Source organism: Amblyomma maculatum, chromosome 2, assembly GCF_055883805.1.
Source record: "Amblyomma maculatum isolate TAMU_Amacu chromosome 2, ASM5588380v1, whole genome shotgun sequence".
Lineage (NCBI taxonomy): Eukaryota > Metazoa > Arthropoda > Arachnida > Ixodida > Ixodidae > Amblyomma > Amblyomma maculatum.
The window spans coordinates 30,167,645-30,190,282 of NC_139345.1; the positions used below are offsets into that span (position 1 = coordinate 30,167,645).

General features: G+C 45.1%; 1 protein-coding gene across 1 annotated transcript; it reads right to left on the reverse strand.

The window, feature by feature from the left end:
- Positions 1-431: 431 nt before the first annotated feature.
- LOC146198273 (retinol dehydrogenase 12-like) lies at positions 432-18,563 on the reverse strand. Its single transcript, XM_084593681.1, has 7 exons — positions 18,031-18,563; positions 17,388-17,717; positions 14,800-15,039; positions 12,463-12,555; positions 5,346-5,540; positions 1,153-1,256; positions 432-663 (listed from the first exon to the last, which is right to left on the reverse strand). Exons 2-7 carry the CDS (start codon positions 17,635-17,637, stop codon positions 454-456), a joined length of 1,092 nt encoding a protein of 363 aa, XP_084449807.1. The 5' UTR covers positions 17,638-17,717; positions 18,031-18,563; the 3' UTR covers positions 432-453.
- Positions 18,564-22,638: the final 4,075 nt, after the last annotated feature.

Sequence of the window (22,638 nt, forward strand, 5' to 3'; positions counted from 1 at the left end):
ATGGATGGATGGATGGATGGATGGATGGATGCATGCATGCATGCATGCATGCATACATACATACATACATACATACATACATACATACATACATACATACATACATACATACATACATACATACATACATACATACATACATACATGCATGCATGCATGCATGCATGCATGCATACATACATACATACATACATACATACATACATACATACATACATACATACATACATACATACATACATACATACATACATACATACATACATACATACATACATACATACATACATACATACATACATACATACATACATACATACATACATACATACATACATACATACATACATACATACATACATACATACATACATACATACGTGAGTTTGATTGGTTGATTAATTGAGTGAAGAGTTTCACAGTAAGGTTCCACAGTGCTTCGCTTTTTTCTTTTTATTCGGCCCCCAGCAACGCGTTCGCTTGTGTCTGGTCCAGATGCACGAGACGCGCTGACTCCCAAAAGAAGCGCTCGCAGCGCTTCTTGTCTGCCGCCTGTCGACTGATCCAGGCACGACGGCAGTCCGAGAAGTAGTGACCGCTCTCTTTGGAAAGCTTCGGCTCCACGGCCAGGAAGATGGACGTCTGGGCGCCTTCCTCGGTAGTCTGCGATGGTGGACAACGAAATGTAATGGACAAAAAATGCTTCCCCTTGCCCTCTCTCGAGCTGTGCTTATTATTATTCAGCAAAGAAATGGTGCGTACTCAATGCTGGCATGCGCATTCGCGGCTCAGACGTAGGAATATGCTGATTTACTCCTCAGGTGACGCTAGTCATTCATATAATTTCTAACAGGTCAAGCAGGTCAAGTGTCTCCAAAACCGAAATTTTGAAGAAGTTCAAAATTTTGACTTAGCGTATGCAGAAGAAAGGGTAGTATATGAAAGAGTCGGTTAAGCTTGCAACCATTGCTAGAGCAGTTCTCGTTCCATGAAAGGGTTCTCTGCGTGCGAAACGTATGCGGGCTGGACTGCCAGAGCAAAAATTCCTTTAGCGAAATGCTCCAGCGCATAGTAACTGGCACAGGTTTGCTATAACTCTCGAAAGTATGCAATCAGTCGAGCACTAGAAACGTAATGAAAGAGGCTGCTCACCTTTCCGGCGATAGTCAATAGAAAGCCGAAGAAGAGCCCGCCCGGAGAGTTGGTCGCGATGTTCGTCTTGACATCGCCGGGGTGCACCGCGTTCACAGTGACACCTGCGAATGGGTAGGATGCGCCGCAGGAGGAAGCCGTAAACTGGGTAATGTGGTACGCACAGAAGCGCGCGCACTCGTTGGATAGCGTCCGGCAGCTCAGGCTCATTCGTTCTCTATTGCACTCGTTCTTGCTACAGCGAAACTCAATTTAAAGGATGGCATAACCGAGGTGAGTGCAAAAGGGCAGCAAACGGCAAGAAGCTCTAATGAGATTTCCTGCAGTTTTATTTTAAGTCAGGTGGCGGAAAAGGTGGAACTACATTGTGTAGTTATAAAATATAATATAAGCCAGTAGAAAGTACAAACAAACGACCACTAGAAATGAGTGCTCATTTCTCTTACTTACTCTCGAATTACTGTCTCTTTTCTAACGCAACTTCAGCACAATTTACTTGACTGTGCACAAACGTACTCGCTGATCATTTATTGGCGGTGTCAACTTCGCAGCGCACAAGAACGAAGGGAGCACAATGAAGTGGGTTCACATCCCTCAATGAAAGAGCTTTGGTACACACCATCCAACCAGAGCGAATGTCATGCACACTTCCTGTCCACATTCTTGCTGGCCGCGGTGGTAGCCATTATGGCCAAGCCATGCTCTGCGGACCAGTGCATGTCATACTAGCTCTAACAAACTTGATTCTTGACGATGATAAAGATTATGGAGGGGGGCCGAGCGTTCCATAGTTTGCGACAATGTAAAGAGTTAACGAGTTCGCGCACGCCTTTGGTACTGTGGCGTCAGTATATAAAGATAATAATCCGATAAGCTAAATCTAACAGTACAGTCTTGCAATGGCGCAAATTCATCAATACGCTTAAGCCAGGTCGAAGATGACGAACATGTACTCGGTTTGAGGCCGTATCACTTACGCTAATTTCAAGTCCAGGATTTTGGGATATCATTTAATTGTGAGGAAACTGGCCAATAGTACGTGGTGGTTAGGCATGCGTTGATAAGAATGGTGAAAAGTTTTAATATGTCGAAACTGTTTGTTTATAATATTTTCTCGCGCTCGCAGCGAGTAGTTAAATGTGGCATAGAAAACCAATGGCCTGCAGTTGTTCAAGCTTTGTGGTGGAAGTGTGAAATGATGGCAAATAATCTTTGTTAATGTACTAATCGAAATAATCTAAGCTTACAATGCATATCAAAATTTTACTTTTAAGTTTGTTCTGCCCCCAAAAAAAAAAAAAAAAAAGAAGTAAGTCAGACAGCCATAAAATGTAATTTGTCGCTCACAACGTAGACGTCGGATTTTCGCGGAATGAGGCCTTTAACGGTATTGCGGTAAAAGCAATGTAATCACTTCTTGAGGTTGGTACAAAAAATCTAGAATGCTGATAAAGGAAGATCAGTGGATATATTGATTGTTATCGTGAAGAGGCGATCAGGCGTAAGCAAAAACCGGATGTATAAGCTAAGAGACAAGGTGGGCAGTGTCATTACCAATGAGGGTAAGATAGAAAGCTTTTCCAAATAGTTCTACACTCATTTATGTAGGAGCTCAAGTAATCAGCACGATAAAGAAGGTAATGAAGTAGGAAGTCAAGAAGGCATTCGAAGCAATGAAAAAGGGGGGAAAAAGCTGGATATGTGCAGGAAAATTCTGATTTATTGAAAGACGGAGGTGGATTTGCGCTAGAAAAATTGGCCATCCTATATGCGTAATAAATAATGACCTCGACTGCACTAAAATCGCTGAATAACGCCAAATTTATTTTAATCCATAAGAAACGGGACGTCGAAGACTTAAAGAATTAAACACAAATGTGTCTACTATGCGTTATGTGCAAGGTATTTACTAAGGTTGCACCTAATAGAATCAGGGCAACCGTACACTTCAATCAAAAAAAAAAAAAAAACTCACAAAATTTTTTAAGAGCTAATCTACAATATATCGTATCCACGTTGTCAACACGTGATAGAATTTCGCTCTGAATATAACCAACCTGTATACATGGCGTACACAGACTACGAGAAAGCATTTGGCTCAGTCGAAGCAGGAGTAGTCATGGCGGCATCGCAAAATCAGGGCGTTAAAGAGCCATGTGGGAACGTACTGGATATATATAACTGCTTTGTCGCACCAACAATAAAATCAATGTAAGGAAGGGTGTTAGGCACGCAGACACTATCTGTCCAGTACTCTCACCGCTTGCTTATTGCTTAGAGGAATTACTCGGTGACCTGAATAGTGAAAAGGTTACGAGGTAATGGAGAATACCTCTGTTACCTGCAATACGCTGATGACGTTGCCTTGCTAAGTAACTCGAGGCAATTTGCAAAGAATGAATAATGACCTAGATAGACAAAGCAGAACGCTCGGCCTAAACATTTATATGTAGAATACAAAAGTGTGTTCAACAGCCTCGCAATTGACAAGCAGTTTACGAAGTGGTGGAGGAATGCATCCACTCAGGACAGGTAAGAGCCGCATATCCAGACTACGAAAAGAAAAAAAAAAAAAAAAAAAACATTCGCCGGGGTTATCTTTGTTAAACCGATTATAATGCGAAAACTTTGAAGCTGCAGTTCCAGCTTTACAGGTACCCCATCTAGAAGTAGCCGAGTCAAATGGCGGAGGTTCATTCCTAAGTAAGCTTATTATAATGAACGAGAGTATCTACCGCGGTGGCTCAGTGGTCAATAAACTCGGCTACTAAAACCAAGTACCTGGGTTCCAATCCGCTTCGATGATTTTTTTTTTGTTTGTGGGGAAACACTACAAGAGTCAGTGATTGTTCAGTCATAGGCTCCATCACTGTGTCTGTTGATTGGCGAACTTGAAAGACCCGTCAGGAGACTCGCATGTTGTAGCCGCTAAACTGGATTAAGTTTGAATTACCCGCTGGAGTTTAGCAAATCAGAGCGACGGCAAGAACAAGATCTGACAAGATTCTTGGTCGATGACGACGAGCGTGTGAGAGCTCCCGAAGAAGAATAACTATCGAATAACCAGATTGGGTTAGGGCATATCCGACTATATACTCTTAGCTAATGAATGCCAGCCTACCTGTATCCCTCAAAATGAAATCATAGCGGTGGTATTGTGCCGGTGCTCACCCTTGGGACAGAAGAGAGGATAATAACAAAAAGAGCCTTACCGCAATATAAGACAACAGAGAGAGCTATGGAATGGAAAATGGTAGGAGTCAAGTTAACCGACGCGAAGCGTGCAGGATGGGTCTGAGAACAAACGCGAGTTAATAACATTCGTGTCGAGATGGACGCAGAATGGGCATAAGCAGGACATGTAACGCGAAGGCAGGATAATCAATCGCCGTTAAGGGTAACAGACCAGGTTGCACGGGAACGAAATCGTAGCAGGAGGCGGCCGGAAGTTATTTGGGCAGATGGGTGGAGGGTTACAGAAGAGCCCTTTGCCCTGCAGTGCTATAGTCAAGCTGCTGGAGCTGATGATCATGACCGTGAAGTTGATACGTTCAAAACTCTTTCAAAATTAAATTTCTAAGATTTCTGGGTATATTTTAGGGGAAAAGTGGTATTTTAGAGGTTACCTTTGAAAGGACTAACGAGCGTTTAACAGATGCCAGAATTTGGCCAATCTGGCAATTTCATGTTAAATTAGGCTTAAATTTCTCCCCCACACATTCTAGGATGTATAAAGACAAACCAGGCTATCATTGGGAGTGCAAGATGTCGGGAAGGAGTATGACTAACGAGTGAATCAGGTGGGGTTTGGTTTAGAGGTATTAAATAGTAATAAACCCAGATGAACCATAGTTTTTAGTGGAATCAAGTTATTTTTACAAAGATTTAGGGTTAGTGTCGTTAGTAATGTTACGATGTATACACAGTTACCTGTGAACTCTAATACCGAAATATATGCAAGCAGGTAAGTCATTCACTAAAATTTAGAAAAGCATTGATCCCAAAACGATTTCGTGGGGAACACCGTGATTACTTTGCCTCAAACGGAAATCTGTAGTTTTGTTCAAACCAAATTCATCGGATTTAAACACTAAGGATTTAAACTAGCGCCTTTCTTAAAAAATAAAAAAATAAAAGTACAGGGTGAACGGGGAGGCGTTAATATCGATCTGAAGCCAATGCAGGTTTCATACCGGTGTGTCGCAGCTTGTGGGCGAGCGTGCGCGTGAAGGCCACCTGGGCGAGCTTGCTGCAGGCGTACGAAGCGGTCGGGTGCCGCACGGGCGTCAGGCCCCGCGCCAGCTCCTCCTGGTGGCGCAGTGTTCCCAGGTGGTGCATGGCTGACGACACGTTGATCACGCGACTGGGAGCGCTCTTGCGCAGAAGCCCTGCGCACACCAAAATTTAGCGTAGAGATTACACTGCGCAAGTTTCACAAGTAGCTTAGTAAGAAGACTGGTGTAGTTTTGTTTTGTTTTGTGGGGTTTAACGTCCCAAAGCAACTCAGGCTTTGAGAAACGCCGTAGCTGATGTAGAAGAAAAGAGCAATTGACAAACGCCGGTCCTACGCGTACATGGCGAGATTACCAGAGGTTCTTAAAAGTGCATTGACATCGCAAAGCAAGGCACCAGTGTGCTGTGCGATGTCAGTGCACATTAAAAAACCCCAGGTGGTCGAAATTTCTGGAGCCCTCTACTATGGCGTGTCTCATAATCTCACTCGCTTTGGGTCGTTAAACTCCACAAACCAAACCAAACTACTATCTGTCCCGTTCAGCCGTCCCTTGACGCCTTACATCTTGCTGCTTGTGGAGTAAACCCCTGGAAGTTAACCAGACACCGCAGGCCTCAGACGTACTCGATTCGGTCGCTCTTCACAGATCCATTACGCCGGCCAAGGATCGCTGCGCGTCGTTCCTGCTTTCGCGGAACTCTGCCGTGTTGTCTACTGAAATTGCCGTGGCGCATTTTAGCAAAATTAATTTCATTTACTTTACTTTTAATTACTTCTCAATTCATCATCATCATCATCATCATCAGCCTGATTATACCCACTGCAGGGCGAAGACCTCTCCCATATTTCTCCACTTAACCCGGTTCTGTGCTAGCTGCATCCACTTGACCCCTGCGAACTTCTTAATCTCATCCGCCCACCTAACTTTCTGCCGCCCCCTGCTACGCTTTCCTTGCCTTGGAACCCAGTTTGTTACCCTCAGCGACCATCGGTTATCCTCTCTTCGCACTTTATCCTCTCTTCGCAACTTCTCAATTACTTTTCTGCAAAAACTGCTCTAATGAATTCATTAGATTACTAAATCACCAGATCGAAAAAGTAAATTATTATAATACAAATATAAATTACCTGGGAAATTAATTAAACTGCTGTAATTACATTACTGTAATTCAAAGACTGCCATGTCAGGTCCTGTCTCTCTATTGTGGACGAGTCGGCGTCAAGCTACCCCTGTTTTCTAAACCGACTGCGGTGGCTCCGTATTTAGCGTGCTTGGCTGCTGAGGGGGAGTTGCCGGTTTCGAGCCGTCGGCTGCGGCTGCCTTCCTGCGGAGGCGAAAAATAAATAGCGCCTTTGTGATCTGCGGCGTGAGTGCATGCTATCCCAGCTAATCGAAATTATTCCTGAGCGCGCCACTATGGGATCTATTTCATCTTCCACTCCCACACTCCTCGAAGACTAAGCCTTCGCAAAAACAATTCACGGAGAGACTTCTTATAATAGGAACATTATTGGACGGATATTATTTATATTTTACTTGTTTCCTTCCCTGCCGACTCGCTCCGTTGTTTTTTCTTCAGTCCCGAAGGAATTGTTAAGCTCGTCACATTTCTCAGTTCCACAGAGGAGACGCTGTAGGTGATTTGAAACAAAATGGAATCCGGGGCCGCGATTGATGACGCTCTATCTGTTTTATGCATCGTTTACAGAATTTCGTTTTGTGAGGAAAAAAAAACGCCTCTGATGAGGCCTTGTGTATTCCCAACTATCTGGGAATGGTTGCTGGCATCTTTGATTTTCTTTTGCTCTTTTCTGTAATATGAACCATCTCTCTCGTTCATCTTGCTCACGGTGATTGATTTGATGATTTGAATCTTGTTGAAGCATTACTTCAACAGACAGATTTCAATATGACGCCATCTTTAGCGCTCCACTCGCTACTACAGGGATTCGCACGATAGCCCTTATCACACTGGCTACATAGCTACAGCTGTTGCGAGCGATAGCTTTAGTGTATTGCCCAGTTCAAAATTTCACTGTAGGCGTAAAAAGCGCATATTTTATGCATTCGTAAGGTGTTGTAATACTGCGCACTTCATCTTCACGCTGCATTTGGTGCCGTTCCTTGCGCTGCTGCCGCAAGAATGTAGTCAAGTTTCCTTCTTTAAAAACAAAAACAAAACAAAAGAACGCTTAGAAGTATTATATTACACGTGTCAAAGCAAACGCCATTACAGTCACCATAAGGGCTCGCACTTTCATATGTCATAAAAGGTGCACTCAATCCCAGAATTTATTTTTAAGTAACTTGAAGGTAAACACACTCACTACATAAAGCAAGGACAGACACTCCATAGAATTTTCAACTCCGCTACCTGGCTTGAAAAGATGAATTTAGGAAGCCATCACCTACTGAATCCGTGAATGGGGTATTCCTCAAAGAAAGCGGTAGTAATGAATGTACACGTGCAACGCGGCTGACGTGCAACGCAGCTGGTCGGCACATTCATTCCGGTGTGCGCTCACTTATGCGATGGACGTGAGCGTGGCTCTCGGGTGTCGACGGACACGGGTTGATGGAAATAAGCGAGTGCACTAGGCGTCGTTTTGATAAGACGATTTGACAGATTTGTGTTCTTCAAGAATTACGCCGTCTTTTCATTTGCCTTTCCGGTATAATACGAGGTAGCGCGATTAAGCGCCACACTCTTTGATGTTTATGGTTTTGTATTGTTGCTTGTTTAGGGTGTCGCTCTGTATATATATATATATATATATATATATATATATATATATATATATATATATATATATATATATATATATATATATATATATATATATATATATATATATATATTGCTACGAAGATGACGAAGCGGGCAGTGGCGCGGGGCGGAGCGCTCGCGCCAGGCCCGCTGGCCATTAAAGCATGTCATCGTCATGTCATCACGTCGTTCTGTTTCTGTTGTGTCGCCGTGTTCCATCGCTTGTCATGCTACCACGTAATATATATATATATATATATATATATATATATATATATATATATATATATATATATATATATATATATATATATATATATATATTGCTATATTGCTTTGACTTATGCATCTCTCTAGAACTAGTGCACCTTCAGGCAGCGAACCAAAATTTATGGGGACACTTAAGCTCCTCCTTCAGGTGTATGTCGCGCAATGGTTCCCGTCTGCGACTCGGCTTCCGGTTCCTCATTCCCGTACATGCAGTTTTTTGTCACTTAATCACCAAACGCTTAATATTGGCCGGTAATAGCTCGCATATTCTTAGTAACATACAGGCGTAAGCTACCACCATATCCAGCTACAGGCCGTGTCGTAAGCGGCCACCCGACGTGGGCATAAAGCCGAACAAAGCCGCTCATGGCCAGTGCCTGCATGGCGTATAGGTGTAACATTTCTGACTCGACATCTAAGAGGACTGGAAGCTTGTTTAATATCGCAGCCTCTTCACTTTTCACTCCAAATGAGCAGACCAAGTGAGCATCATATGTGTTCTCTCTCGTTACGTCACACAGCCCATCGGCGAAACGTCACTTGCCAGCTGCCACCTACCATCCATGCCTCTGAGGTTTCGCCCGCAACGTCGACAACGCCGACGGCAGATTTTCTGCATTACGGGACAATGAGGGCTGTCGTGTTAATACGCGCCCCTCTCTAAACGCTAGGCGCTAACACAGTCTCAGTTATACCTGCACCTGTCACAGAATGAATTGCATTGAATGTGAGCGGAATGGGAGAATTCATTTGGGGCGATGAACGGGCTTTCTTAGATGGAAAACCAAAACGGTTAATTGAGCTTGGGTGTGTCCTAGTACTGTCAACGTACCGGCACCGAGGCTTCCTCTCTATCATCCAAAAAAAAAAACAGCGCGAACAAACAGGGACGACAGGAAGAAACAATAGGAACAAGCGCTGTATGTGCGCTGTTATTTGCGCAGTAACGTTTTCTACGAGGAGCACGGCCCCGTCCAATGCTTGTTGTGGGTAAAAAGCGACCTTCTTGGCGGCGCTGATTTTCAACAGCAGCATTTACCGCCCCCCCCCCCCCCTCCCCTCAAAAAAAAAAAGAAAAAAAAGAAAGTGGGTTTATAAATGACAATTTTCTACCGTCATGCGATTCAACAGTGTGATCTGAAGGACAAACATGCAGGACTCCATGAATGGACAACCACTACACCGCCAACCTGTGCGACTACCTCATTGAAACGACTTCGCTCCTTCTTTTAACTTTCTATCTCCTGCATTCCATTCCCCCTTTCTGAACTTATGCCTTATGGCAAACTCCTCGAATAAAAACATAATAAAAAAACTTCATGAATGACTGCAGCCTCAGAGATGCGTGAGAAACGCGGTCTTCGCTTACCGCAGTTTAAAATGGCAGATGGTGGTTATAACTGCGATTATATTATCGGGCGTCTTCTTCCCTATATACAAGCTTCATTGTGAATTCACTGCCACAATCATCCAACAGCGGTAACCTTTCGATGTAGATCAACTTCAATAGTCCTCCTCAGTTTCCTTTTCTGAAGCCGCTCCAGTCACCTTGAAACACGTCGTACGTACACGACCCCCCTATCATCAAAAGGCTTTGTCTCGAGGTGAAAAACAGCGTCGGCATAATCAGGGCTGAGTGAAAGTTCCTGCGGATTGGGAGGAAGACGCAGCCCTCGGCGTGTGTAAATGGGAAAACCTTGGCCGCTTCGTCAGAAATAACCACCGTCGCTTTCTCGCCGGGAATGCGGCGCTCTGCAAACAATGGAAGCCGCTCTCCCACCGCCCGCTGAGACAATACACTCGCCGCCCAAGGTCAAGGCGTTTGCCGGCGCCAGTACACAGGCACCGTCGCCCTTTCGGTAAATTGCGTGTCACCCAGCCTCTCGCCGCTTATTTTGCGTTCAGGAAGGTTTATACCTGACTCAGCGAGGAACGGATGCAAAGAATTTTCCTTTTTTTTTTTTTTATTCCACCTACAGAATACTTCTACTCCCCGAAGCAAACGCGAAGGCCGGAAAAACCGCAGTGAGATGCAAGCTTTTCCCGCTTGCGGCTGACCTATATCTGCCTCGTGGCTGACTTCTCCGTAGCGGATTTTGCCGTTGTCTAATTTCACGCAGGAACTTCTTAGCCTCACTAAGAAGCCCCAACGCTTCAAAGTTTGTTTACGCTTTGAGCTGTCACGCCTGCATTGTTTCACCAACAAGGTTACGGATGACAATTTGAGCCGTCTCTTGGGACTAATTGAGAGCGGCTCTAGTGCTGAAATGTCTGCTGCAGGTATGAATATAATATCAATGAGGGGCTGCTCTGATTTCTACAAGAACATTCAAACCTGTCTGGCCAAACGAGAAGCTCCCAAAATATGCCTCCGAATGTACTGTATATTGTATAATCACCAAGTCCTCTGAAGCATTTATTCGAAGACGAAGCACGATCGTAATTGGAGCAGAGGCAGCAGCGCCGAGTTGTCTTTTCTGTCCCAGCGAATGTAAAACGTTCGAAGCAAATCAAAGCTCCACCTTAGTGGTATGAACTAAAAGCGTTTAATGAGTCGTCCTTACAGTGGTCCGTGCTTTTCGCTGCATATCACCCTAAGAAGCACAAGGCCTTCTTTTAACAAAGTCTAAAGAACATGCCTCGATACAGAGGAGGAGGAAGATGAGGAGGAAAGGCAGGGAGGTTAATCAGTAAAAGCAACCGGTATGCTACCCTGCCCTGGGGGAAGGGGATGAGTGGATATAAAAGTTGTGAGAGAGGGATAGAAGTTAATACAGTCACATAACAGACACACCACGTCACACCACGTCACATCACGTCACAGTCATGTCATTGCAAACTCACAGTCTTTCGATTAGGCCTGTGCTTCTCATAAAGCGGAGCACTGCCTGGGAGGCCTTCGCCGTAGACGATAGCTGTGGCCAGGGACCTAAAATCTTAGTTTCACTCAATGGGCGTCCATCTAGATGCTCCAGCGAACGGCACAGACACTGCCTTTCTTCACTGTATATCGGGCACTCACAAAAAAAGTGGCCTACAGATTCGTCGCATCCACAGTTTGTACATGTAGGGCTGTTTGCCATGCCTATCATAAAAGAATACGAGTTTGTGAATGCTACACCAACGCACCGGCGGCACAGCAAAGTTTCTTCGCGTCGGGGTAGGCCAGGTGAATGTTTCATACAGAGGTTTCATTTTAATCATTTGCCCTGCACAAATTCCCCGTTCCGAATAATCTCAATGGCGCAGATGTTATGCACTTCTACAGTTTCATAAAATATCAGTTTCGCACCTTAAAATCCAGCATCTGGAGCTTGGGTTACTGCACCTTGGGTTAGAACGAGGTAAAATTTTGTGAGTGTTACGGTTTCTTCGGAACCACAATGAAATAGAGCAGTCTTAATTATTAAAAAAAACGTGTACTGACACCAAGGCCTTACTTAGTTACTTGGTAGAAATAGGTGCCACATCTTTAAAAAAAAAAAAAAAAAAGAACGCTGTGCACACACGACCGTCGACGTTGTGACGGGCTTGCCAGTCTGCGATGCCTGCACCCTTAGCTGCCTTCTCTGGGGGATGCTATTGGAGTGGGAAAGCAATGGAATGATATCTATAAGGTACTTCATCTCGATTAGTGTACTGGAAGGCATGCAGTTGTTGTGCTGAACTTATTTGTTCCTTTTTACCGCGATACTGCCGAGAGACCTTTCGTAACTGCTTCCTATGCAACACCAGCCGCGTGCAGCGCGAATCTGCCTTGCGAGTTTTCCGTGGATGAGATCGCGGCGCGGCCGCTGTGTGGCCTGGTCTCGTCTGGTCATATTCTGGTCTGGTCATAGGTCTGGTCATATTTACTGCGGAAGGCTGGTTTCAGGATATAGTTTAGCGCTCAGGAGTCAGAACCCATATCATGTTTCACTGATTGCATAGTGTCGGAGAATGCATGATATACTGAATACTAAACACACGTCAGATACCATTTCGAGTCAGCATATGATAAATGGGATTTGAGTGTGATACAAGGTAAACCATACTCACCAAGCAGTCTCATCGTTAACAAGTAGTGACTGAGGTAGTTTGACTGGTACCCCAGCTCGTAACCGTCTTCAGTAAGCTTGATTGCTTTGGAATCTGAAAAAAAGACATTAGAATTATATTCTATCCCCCACATTTACTGAGGAGTGCCCCAATCGTGATCATGGATAGGTATCAGGGTGACTGTTATGAGAGAAAGTTGGAACAAGCTTTTGCTCATTTTGTGCACTTTAACATATAAAAGACCCGTTTCTGGCTGGCGGCTAAAGGTACTTGTCAGCTGTGACAATTTCTCACCTATGAACTGAACATAATTCACACTTGAGTGTCCGTAAGGGTGATTATCCGCAATGCCAAGTACATCAATAATTTTCCGCGCAGGTTGAAAAATTATACGTTTCCTGCCATCCATCTAGATTCAGGCTTTGTCAATCCTGTATAGAAAGCATGCGTGCCGGTCCGTCGGCTGTGGTTCATGTATGGTGTACAATATCCCATATCTAGGCCGTTAGTATGGGCTAAACTGAGCCTCCAATTGATGATCGTTTTCATTGAGAAGTGGATCGCATGAAGGGAAGCTGCCCCGCCGGGGTGGCGCAGTGGTTCCGGCGCTCGACTACTGTTCCCAAGGACGCGGGATCGAATCCCGTCCTCGGCATCCGCTTTTCGATGGAGGCGAAAAGCAAGGCGACAGTGTGCTGTGCGATGTCAGTGCACGTTAAAGAATCCCAGGTGGTCGAAATTTCCGGAGTCCTCTACTACAGCATCTCTCATAGCCTGAGTCGCTTTGAGACCTTAAGCCCCACAAACCAACCATGAAGGGCAGCCACTTTGCAAATGCTGATAGCGATGCGGCATAAGCTTGCTTTTCTCGTTGAGTGCGAAAGCGGTACTTGAAATAGGCGAGACCTTTTGAATATATACGAACGACGAGGTTGTAGTCAGCACTCGCTAGTGCTGCACCTATACTATAGGCTCAAGAGAAATTACATATACTTATCGGTTTGCCTCTGGCACCATGTGCCCTCCCTTCCTCTATTTATAGATGATATTAAGACGATGTCTCGTGTACAAAGTATCCATTTACTGCATTGAAACTTTCACTTTCCAACTAGCGTGTGTGGATTTTATTTATTTATTTATTTATTTATTTATTTATTTATTTATTTATTTATTTATTTATTTATTTATTTATTTATTTATTTATTTATTTATTTATTTATTTATTTATTTATTTATTTATTTATTTATTTATTTATTTATTTATTTATTTATTTATTTATTTATTGAGAACAAACTGCAGGCTGAGCACCCAAGCAGGAGTGGCCTAATGTTACATACAATTGAAAAAACATGAAAGCACTAGGTACAACACACCAATACATTTGGTAGAGCAGCGGAAGCGGGTATTAGCACACACGAGATATGAGCACAATAAAAAAACTGACACAATCATAACCGACACCCAAGAACTTACAGGGGGCAAAATTTCATAATTCATTATTTACTTATTTCCAGCATATCTAAAGATTGGAGAAAAGAAGAGGATTTAAGTCATTCTTTGTTGCGCCCTTTTGCGTGCTGTTTCATACTACTTTAGACCCTGGTTTAGCGCTATGGCATCCACGTCCACTGCTCCAAGTCCCACGGTTTGGTTCGGCTTGGTTTATGCAATTTAACGGCACAAAACGACACAGGCTGTGTGTATTATCTGCCCCACGGAACCTCGAAAATAATTTTCCGTCACCAATCACGTTACCGTGAATAGCCAGTTAAAGGGCACCACCCACAGGAGTCAAATTTCGAAAGGACCCAATGGTCTAAGCGAGATCATTGGGCCCTACCTCAATCTCCAATGCGTATTGGAGCAATTAAACTGACGCTCAAGAATTAAGGAAATGCAGCTGAAAACTCGAACGATATCGTATCGTCGCTTAAGGAATCGAAACTGGCTACCATAAAATTTATAATATATTGTCCGCAATCTACGCTCTTTCTGTTGGCAGCACCATTTTGCTACTTTTTCTGAGCCGCTTTTGACGCTCCAATGAAAACCATGATGGTAGACCGATTTTCCTGCACACATGTGAAGAGAACTGATTCCTTGCAGAAACCTTTTCAAGATAAAAATGGCTGAGAAGATTGACGTGGTATACGTTGACTAGAGTTCGCGTTACATTGTTATGAGCAATTTGGTCACCCCGTATTGTTTTCAAGCGAGCAGTACTGATAGAAGAAAAAGAAAAAAAAAAGTGAAATGTGAGACAGTGGCATAGTCAACGCGGTTATCTTAAATCCGCCATCGCTACCCGTACAGCTGCAGCGATAGGCTGTACAAACCTGTGACTATGCCGGCGTTATTGATGAGCACGTCCAGACGCGACTCTGTCTTCAATATGTCGTCGCAGAAGTCATTCACGGACTTGAACGAGGCGAGGTCGAGCTGCTTGACGACCACTTCCTGTCCAGTTCTCTCCGCGATCTCCTGGGCGGCCTGCTTTGCTCGTTCCATGTTGCGACAGGCGAGGATGACGCGCGCTTTTCTCCTTGCCAGGTCCATGGCTGTGGCCTTGCCTATACCTGCTCGCATGTGTGACAGTTGTTGAGGAATTTTGTCTATAAAAAGGTATTAGTGAAGGGCAAATTATTTGTTCTCAGTGTTTGCTATTTTGTGCCGTGCGCATGTTTATATGGCATCGCATATATTTCGCGCCACATACATTGTGCCTCTAGAACAAACATCTGGGCGCCAATAAATGTAGCTAGAAAATTATTGCTTTTCACAGCACAGTGAGCCCATAGAATATGAAAGCCAAATATGAAAGCGCGAAACTTAAAGGACCCAGCTTCACGTAATCTGCAGGATGACACGCCAAGAAAACGCCCCTTAACAGTTGCGGAATTGTGGCGGAATGATACGATGTTCCGTGAAAGCCGTATAGCTTTGCTTTGTATCCTACAGGACTGCACCTCAGTGAAGGCTAATGCGTAAACGCTCCTTTAACACTAAGGTAATACGCCAAAATTGATGGTCCTCTGCAATTAGTTTTTCGTAAGGATTGCAGATGATTTCGTTCGCTGGCATGTTAAGGCGTTTATCCCAGTGTGCGCTCGCTCTTCTTTATATTAGCGATGCTATATCAGCGGATAAAAACAATTGCAGTTTGTTGCGGCCTCTGTGCATAACTTTTATTAGGAAAAAAATGCAGCCGGTGATTGAAGGGAATGCTTCGCATTAATCAGAATGGCTTACGAAATGATGCTCACTTGAGCAGTATGAATTAGGGCAAGTCATTGCCCCCCCCCCCCCCCCCCCCCCCCCCCAACTAAGAAAAATGCTTTCTCTTATTTTTCTGGCGTAGCAAAGCTGAATAGTAACGCTGTAACACTGCCACTTAGATAAGACCTGAGCCGTATACCGGTGATGAAAGGAGACTGGTGGGTGAAATGCTGCCGCATATAGGAAACAACATCACGACTTGGATTTTCATTATGTTTTTGATGTGGCTTGAGTCGTTTCGAGCACGTACCTTTGTTTTTTTAACCTCTGCTCTTTACAAATGTTACATCGTTGCCGACTTTCGTATTTTTCGTTTTCATTTTCTCTTTATTTTTGCGTGGAAGACGCTGGGATGATCCGCTTTGGCACCATTAATTGTGCATATTAAGCTCTTACTTTGACATCTTCCCACTCTATCTGATTTTGATTTCGCCGCTGTTTCTTCGTTCGCTTTATGTGCTCTCTTCTCTTACGTGCTAGGGAGATGGGGTGGCTGCGGCGGACACACACGCGCGCGCGCACGCACGCACACACACACGCACACACACACACATAGGCTACGACCTACGCCTTGGCTATTGTCTCTTTTACCGACCTTTTTGCTGATGGCTTTGGACACATTTCTACACGTAGATATGAAGTACATATTGGGATTTTGCGTCAACTTTTCCGGCAGTGGTGCATCAAGTTGGCTTAATAGCATTTTTTAACAGCAGCCAATACTTTTATGGCCGTTTGTGATGGATCTAGCACTTTCAGCAGCACAGATGAGAGGCACCTGACAAACTCCGTAACTAATGGTTCTCATTCAGCTATGCCTTGCTTGCGATTCTTCGGTAGTAAACAGTGCGACCCTTTTGCTATCTTATTTCTCTGTATGGTCACTGAAGACGTACAGTGCCGAATTTCGTCAATCGTCAATGAAACCATCCTGCTTCGGATAGCGTACGTTTTCCTTCGGAGCAAACTTGCAGGCTTTCCCCGGGACGTAATGTGCTGATGGGCTTGCGGTTAATTGACATTTATAGTCGTCTGCGATGAAACTCTCTGTTCGCACACACACTACAAAAGTGATAAAATGAAACTTTGACGAAATGCTCGAGGCAACGAAAAATACAGAACACAGTGGGGGACTACGACGAGTGTTAAACTGGTGGGGTGTCCTCAAACGGACGTCACGCGCAAGAATACAACTAAAACATCACAGATAAATAATAAGTGGCCGTGCTATTTATTCGTTTACTCGACATAATTTACCTGCAAAACAAAAATGCACTGACAGTGTGTTTATCACGTGCACACTAGGCATAACTATAACAAACAGGGGTTTCGAAGGGAAGAAATTTGCCAATACACAATGAAATTGCGCGGGCTCTAACGTTAGCACCAGTATTTCATTTCCAGACCACAACAGCAGGTAACTTCCAGGTGATGTTATGCGTTCCTTTCACTAATCGAACACCTCTCTCTTGCCCCCATCAAGGAAACATGTGCGACATCTGTCACTTGCCAAGGTTAGCAGATACTAGTAGACCATGTTAGTCATAGTGCGTAAATACAACGAACGGCTTGACAGCTGTCACGGACGAATTAACTGCATATGTGTCCTCTACTAGCGACGTACATACATGAGCGCAGCATGTCTTACCGGCGTTGGCGCCTGTGATGATGACGGTCTTGCCTTGCATCCCGGCCTTGGAGCGGCACACTCCCTTGCGCACAAACAGAGCGAGCACGCACACAGTGCCCACCTCGAGCAGGAATATAGCCTCGCGTACGGTGCGCCATATGAGGCCGAACACTTTCTGGAACTCGCTGTGACGCTCCTCATCGATCGTCGAGGGGCTCCTCCTGGCCAGTGGGCCATCCGCAATCTTCGCTTCCACGGTCGCACCCATGTCTCGCACCGCTGCAGCGCTCGCGAAGTTCTCTCTCTTCCGTGCGACTAGCTGTGGGGCTCTTCGTTCATGCCGACACGCTGTGAATGAAAGGAGGCGTGACGGCCTTTGTCAGACAGATGTGTACAGGCGTTCACCTTGGAGAAGCAAACTTTGAGCTTGAACCCGGGTGTGGGCTGGGAGGTAAAATGAGGCCCTGTACACTTCCTTTAGGCGTAGCTTAACTATAGGTGCACAGAGCAAATCTAGCAGTTGTCAGAAGGGGTGCTGCTTGTGAAACGCCTGCAATTCTGCTCTCTCCCTCTCTCTAAAAAAAAAAAAAAAAAAAAAAAAAAAAGGACTTAGCGGCGATAGAAGAGCAACAACGTTATAATGTTTTGAGCCCATACGTACCGGTAAACAACCGATGCCCTGATGAGACACTTCGTCCTCTTGCCTTGCTATATTTAGGCTCCAAAAAGATTCGGTCTTGTGTGTACAGTCGGCAGGTGCAGCACGCCGACTATAGCCTGATGAAATGGGTGCCAAGTCCACGCTCTAGTGACATCAACGTCGTTCTATCGCCGTCACCAATAGTGTTTCCAAAGTTCGGCGTGTGAGCTTCAAAAGCGCACTATCCAAGAGTGGTGCTTCCTGCTGGCGCAAGCTTTATTCACGACGCTCGCACCGGGGTCGCCTTTTGAAGGTTCTTGCCGTGTTTGGTGTCTACGAAAGGTAACCGTGGCGGTTGGGGGAAAGGACGCCAGCATGTGAGTGAAAAAGCGGGGAAGGCGTTGGTGCGCAATGTGTGACTTGGCCGCATCACACGCAAACCGAGGCACCCTGGACCTGTTCCTCACGGTCGCGTAATAGCGCGACGTCACAGAAAGACGAGCATTGTTTCCTGCGAACGAATATATACGGCAGGGATAATTTAGCGGGTGCTAGTGGAGAGAGCGCGAGAGCGCAAATGGAGTGCGCCTGTTTTTTGTAAGCGTACTTCGTTTTTGTCCACGCGCAACGCGACTATCCAGCGAAAAGAGCGCGACACAACTGCCAGGCTTCCTGTGACGTCAAGGACGTGAACAATGCGTCCAACTCTGCCAAGAAACTCAGAGACGTCCGCAATTACACATATCTGTTGTATCCAGAATGTACACGAAGACAGAAGTCTATGAGATTCATAGAATGAAGCACGAGTCAAGCTTTGCCGAAACGGCCCGTCAAAAATTCCGCCATGTCTGATTTCCGAGCAATGCGAAGAATTACGCCACTTTATAAACGCCACCTTCTCGTACAAAACTGTCATGCACCACACAGATCGGTGCACAAGTCTAGTGAGGTGTGACGAAAATAAATTATTTACTTGTGCCAATACAAAGAGAGCCGTGCCAAAGTAGGATGGAGGTAGACTGAGGTATCAACACACACTCGGCTTCGTTCCAATTGCTGTGGCAGCTCTTAGCAAAGCAGGATGCCGTAGATGTGCGCTGGCCAAAGTTGCACCTCCTTATGGAAGGGGTACGGGGCCACCAGGTTTGTGAAAGGAGGAAATGTGCCGGTCCAGTAGGTTCGTGGCGGTGTTAGAAGTACGGGCTGTTTTCGCAGTATTGGAAGTATTTTCATTTTCAATTTTACGGTAACCTTCCGCTAGTTTCATAATGATGGTAACTTGGGGCTTGCCAGGTATTTTTTTGTATACTCGTTATAATTACAGAATTAAACGAGTTAAAAGACTAGCGTTTTGAAAATCGCCGGCATGTAAGCTTTGGAGAAATAATTGGGGCGTGCTTTGGAGGTATTTTAAAATTCATGAAATCGACGATAAAATCTCTTGTAAAATGAGCCAATCACAAAGCCAGAAGGCCGACTAAGGTATGCTCTAGCATAACTATTTAGTAATTTTCTTACTACTTCAAAGAAAACATTTTCGTATAGTCGGCCACAATCTAAGACTCTCTGTAATGTTTGCTTGCATGTTTCATAACAATAGGCTCCATGGCAAACAATTTTATTTGTTCACATTTTGTGTCTGAAATATTCCGACCTCACTACTGTTATCTTTTCGCACGCTCTCTCATATATTGTTTGCATGTTTCAACTAGATATTGCTTACTGCAATCATTACTGATCATTCCCTAGAGCCTATTCTCTACTCTATGTACGTACGTGCCTGCGTGGTCTGGAGTCGAATGTTTGACTTGCAGTGGTTGAGACTGTGGAGAGTTCGATTCCCCTCATACTTCCGTCTAAACTGAGAAGCCTGACTTTTCAGCTCATGCCATGGCCATCTCGAAGAAGGGCCGCATTGGAGGCCTATGAAATAGTTTCAAATATCTGCGGTTTTTAACGTGTCGGACATCTCAGAGCACATGGACGCTTTAGCGTTTCTCCATCGAAACGCGACCGCAGCGCGCGGGTTCGAATGCGGGTACTGACGATGTGATGTCAGTGCCAGTTAAAGATCCTTGGGTAGTCGAAATTATTCCAAAACACTCTATGGTGGGTGTTTCTTTCTTCTTTCACACCCTCCTTCTCCTTTTCTCCACGGAGCGGTCAGGCGTCCACCCAGAAGTGTTAAGCCAGGCTCACACTAGCGGGAAACTTCCCGCAGCGGCGCAACGTTCATGGCGCCGCAGCGTCGCAGCTCCTCGGAAGGACGCTCACACTACGCCCGTTTTCCCGCCGTGTTTGTCGTGGAATGTAGAGGAGGCGAAGGCGAGCGGAGCGGGAAAGAGTAGTCACGTGACAAGAGAGAAGGGAAAGCACGCGCTTTTCTCGTGCACAAGTGAGCGGGCTACTCAAGCGACACCAGCGATGCTCCCGTCGCCCGCGCAGCCGCCGCCGGGAGTCATTGAACTTGGACTGACGTCACGGTCTGCGCTCCGCTCCGATTGGCTACTCCGTTCTGCGGGACGGGAAAAATAGCTCCCGATCCCATCGCTCCGCGGAACGTCAAACTAGTTAGCCTGCGGGGAAAAAACCGGCTTCGGCGGGAAGCGGCGCACGGAGAACGTCCAGCGTTACGCGTTTTCCCGCTAGTGTGAGCGTGCCTTTACAGATACTGCGCCTAGCTGTCCTTCACGTGGTACGCGCTGTTGCTATAGGCCTCGCGCCGTTGCCATGGCGACCACCGTTTACAATTCGCAGAATAGCGTGATCTTGGCACATAAGAGACAATAATGCTCTGATGTTATAAAGCAGGCAGCAGGAAGACCGAGGAATATTGCAAAGAGCAGCAGAAAGGATTGTACTTACGGTATGTATCCCAGTCGTCAGCGCACGCTGAATATGAGCATTTAGAGCATTGCATTAGCCTTGAATAGGCTAGTACAGAACTGCAATTTTTTAGCCTTAAATAGCCCCACAGTGGACGACCAGTTTGTCTTTGCAACAATTAGGCTGAGAGTTAAAGACATCACATTATTCACAGCGGTGGAAATTGCAAAGAGTAAGAAGTACGTGTGCGGTGTGAACAACCATGCGGGGGCCCAAGCAGGGAAAAAAGAACCACAAATGAAATAGGCGCCAGCATTTGAAATGCGCTACTTGCGGACAATGTGTTGGTTGTACAGGGAAAGAATGAGACTTAACGATAACAGGAAGTGGCTCAAATCACAAAACGTAGGTGATTCAAATGTTCTAATCGCAAAAGCTTCCTCGGACGTGGTATAGGCCAGGCATTCGACAAAACATGTTTCCGATGGTGTGGCTCATACCCCTTTTCGACTGGTAGCAAAAACTAAGCTCAAATAAGCGAAGCACGCGAAGAGCAACAAGGGTTCGACATCCTCGAGGTCAGCGTTGACAGCAAAACCAATGGGTCGTCAGCGCGATAGTGGCCTTAGTTCGTCTTTCAAATGTACCAGGCACCTAGTCGAAAAAAAAAACATAACTGAGTCGAAAATGCAATAATATATTCGGTAGTTCTGTTGTAAGGTGAGACCTTTATGTTTAATTTTGCAGTACATACCTGTATTTTTTAAATTTCTTTTTCTTTAGTAATTTTCTTTTGTCTGTAGTTTTTCAGCATATGATTGGCGCGGATCGTGAGATGAGGAAGAGACGAGTGCACATCGTCATCATCTTACACGCTGCATCGATAATGTCTAACCAAGATGCCCAAGCTTCCACCTTGTCTGCTGTACATTTGTGAGGGGAACCACACAAAATTCTTGAGTTACTACAGGGATTTCTGATGTCTCTACATGTTCATGGTCAGAAACCGCACAGCATTTCTTTTGTAACTACGGAAGAGGGTCTATAGTTTTCTGCTGGGGCAAAGACGGTTTTAAAAGCAAGCGCGCTGTAAGCGTCGAATTTAAAAAGCATATAGGCATGGCTACAAAAGTGGTTGTGATCAATTCAAGCTGCTCCTTTTACCTCATTGTGTTGTGAAAAATAACCAGGCCGGCGACCGAAGCCTTAGGGCCAATATCACGTTTCGTGAACGTTCTGAACACGAGTGGCACTGCCGATGAGACGGGTTCCCTTGGTGTTACTCGAGTCCCTCCGAGGAGAGATGGACCGCATGGAACGAGCAGGCACCGTAGTCAAAGTAGGATGGACAGTTGGGCGAGTTGGTAAAATTGCATAGTGGGTGGTACAGCGCGAAGACACAAAGCACGAAGAACAGAAGCGCAACAGACGAGCGCCGACTCGCAATTAACTTTTTATTAAAAAGAAAGCGGGTTCTTATACAAAAATACCCACATGACGTTACAAAGAATAGAACCCCTGGCAGGGCAAATTCAAAGGATATCTTTTTCCTTCATCAGCCACGTGGAAAGCCCTATCAAGCAAAGACCAAATACACAAGCCCCCCCTAACCTAACCTAACAAGACCTAACCCCGCAGTGATCGTACAATTAAGGGCAATTATCCATATAAATAGCAAGGGTAGCGTTCACAGAATACTCCGTACCATGAACTATTCCGGTAAATACATATTACGTACCACATCTGGCGGAAAGAATGACACTTCAATGAAGCCTATATTAAACAACGCAAGCTCTAGAAACA

Excerpts from the sequence above, each read along its gene's own strand:
- LOC146198273 (XM_084593681.1), bottom strand. The coding sequence starts at position 17,637 with ATGGGTGCGACCGTGGAAGCGAAGATTGCGGATGGCCCACTGGCCAGG. Across the intron at positions 15,040-17,387 it reads CATCACAGGCGCCAACGCCG|GTATAGGCAAGGCCACAGCC; the intron begins GTAAGACATGCT and ends ACATGCGAGCAG. Across the intron at positions 12,556-14,799 it reads TAACGCCGGCATAGTCACAG|ATTCCAAAGCAATCAAGCTT; the intron begins GTTTGTACAGCC and ends TCTTTTTTTCAG.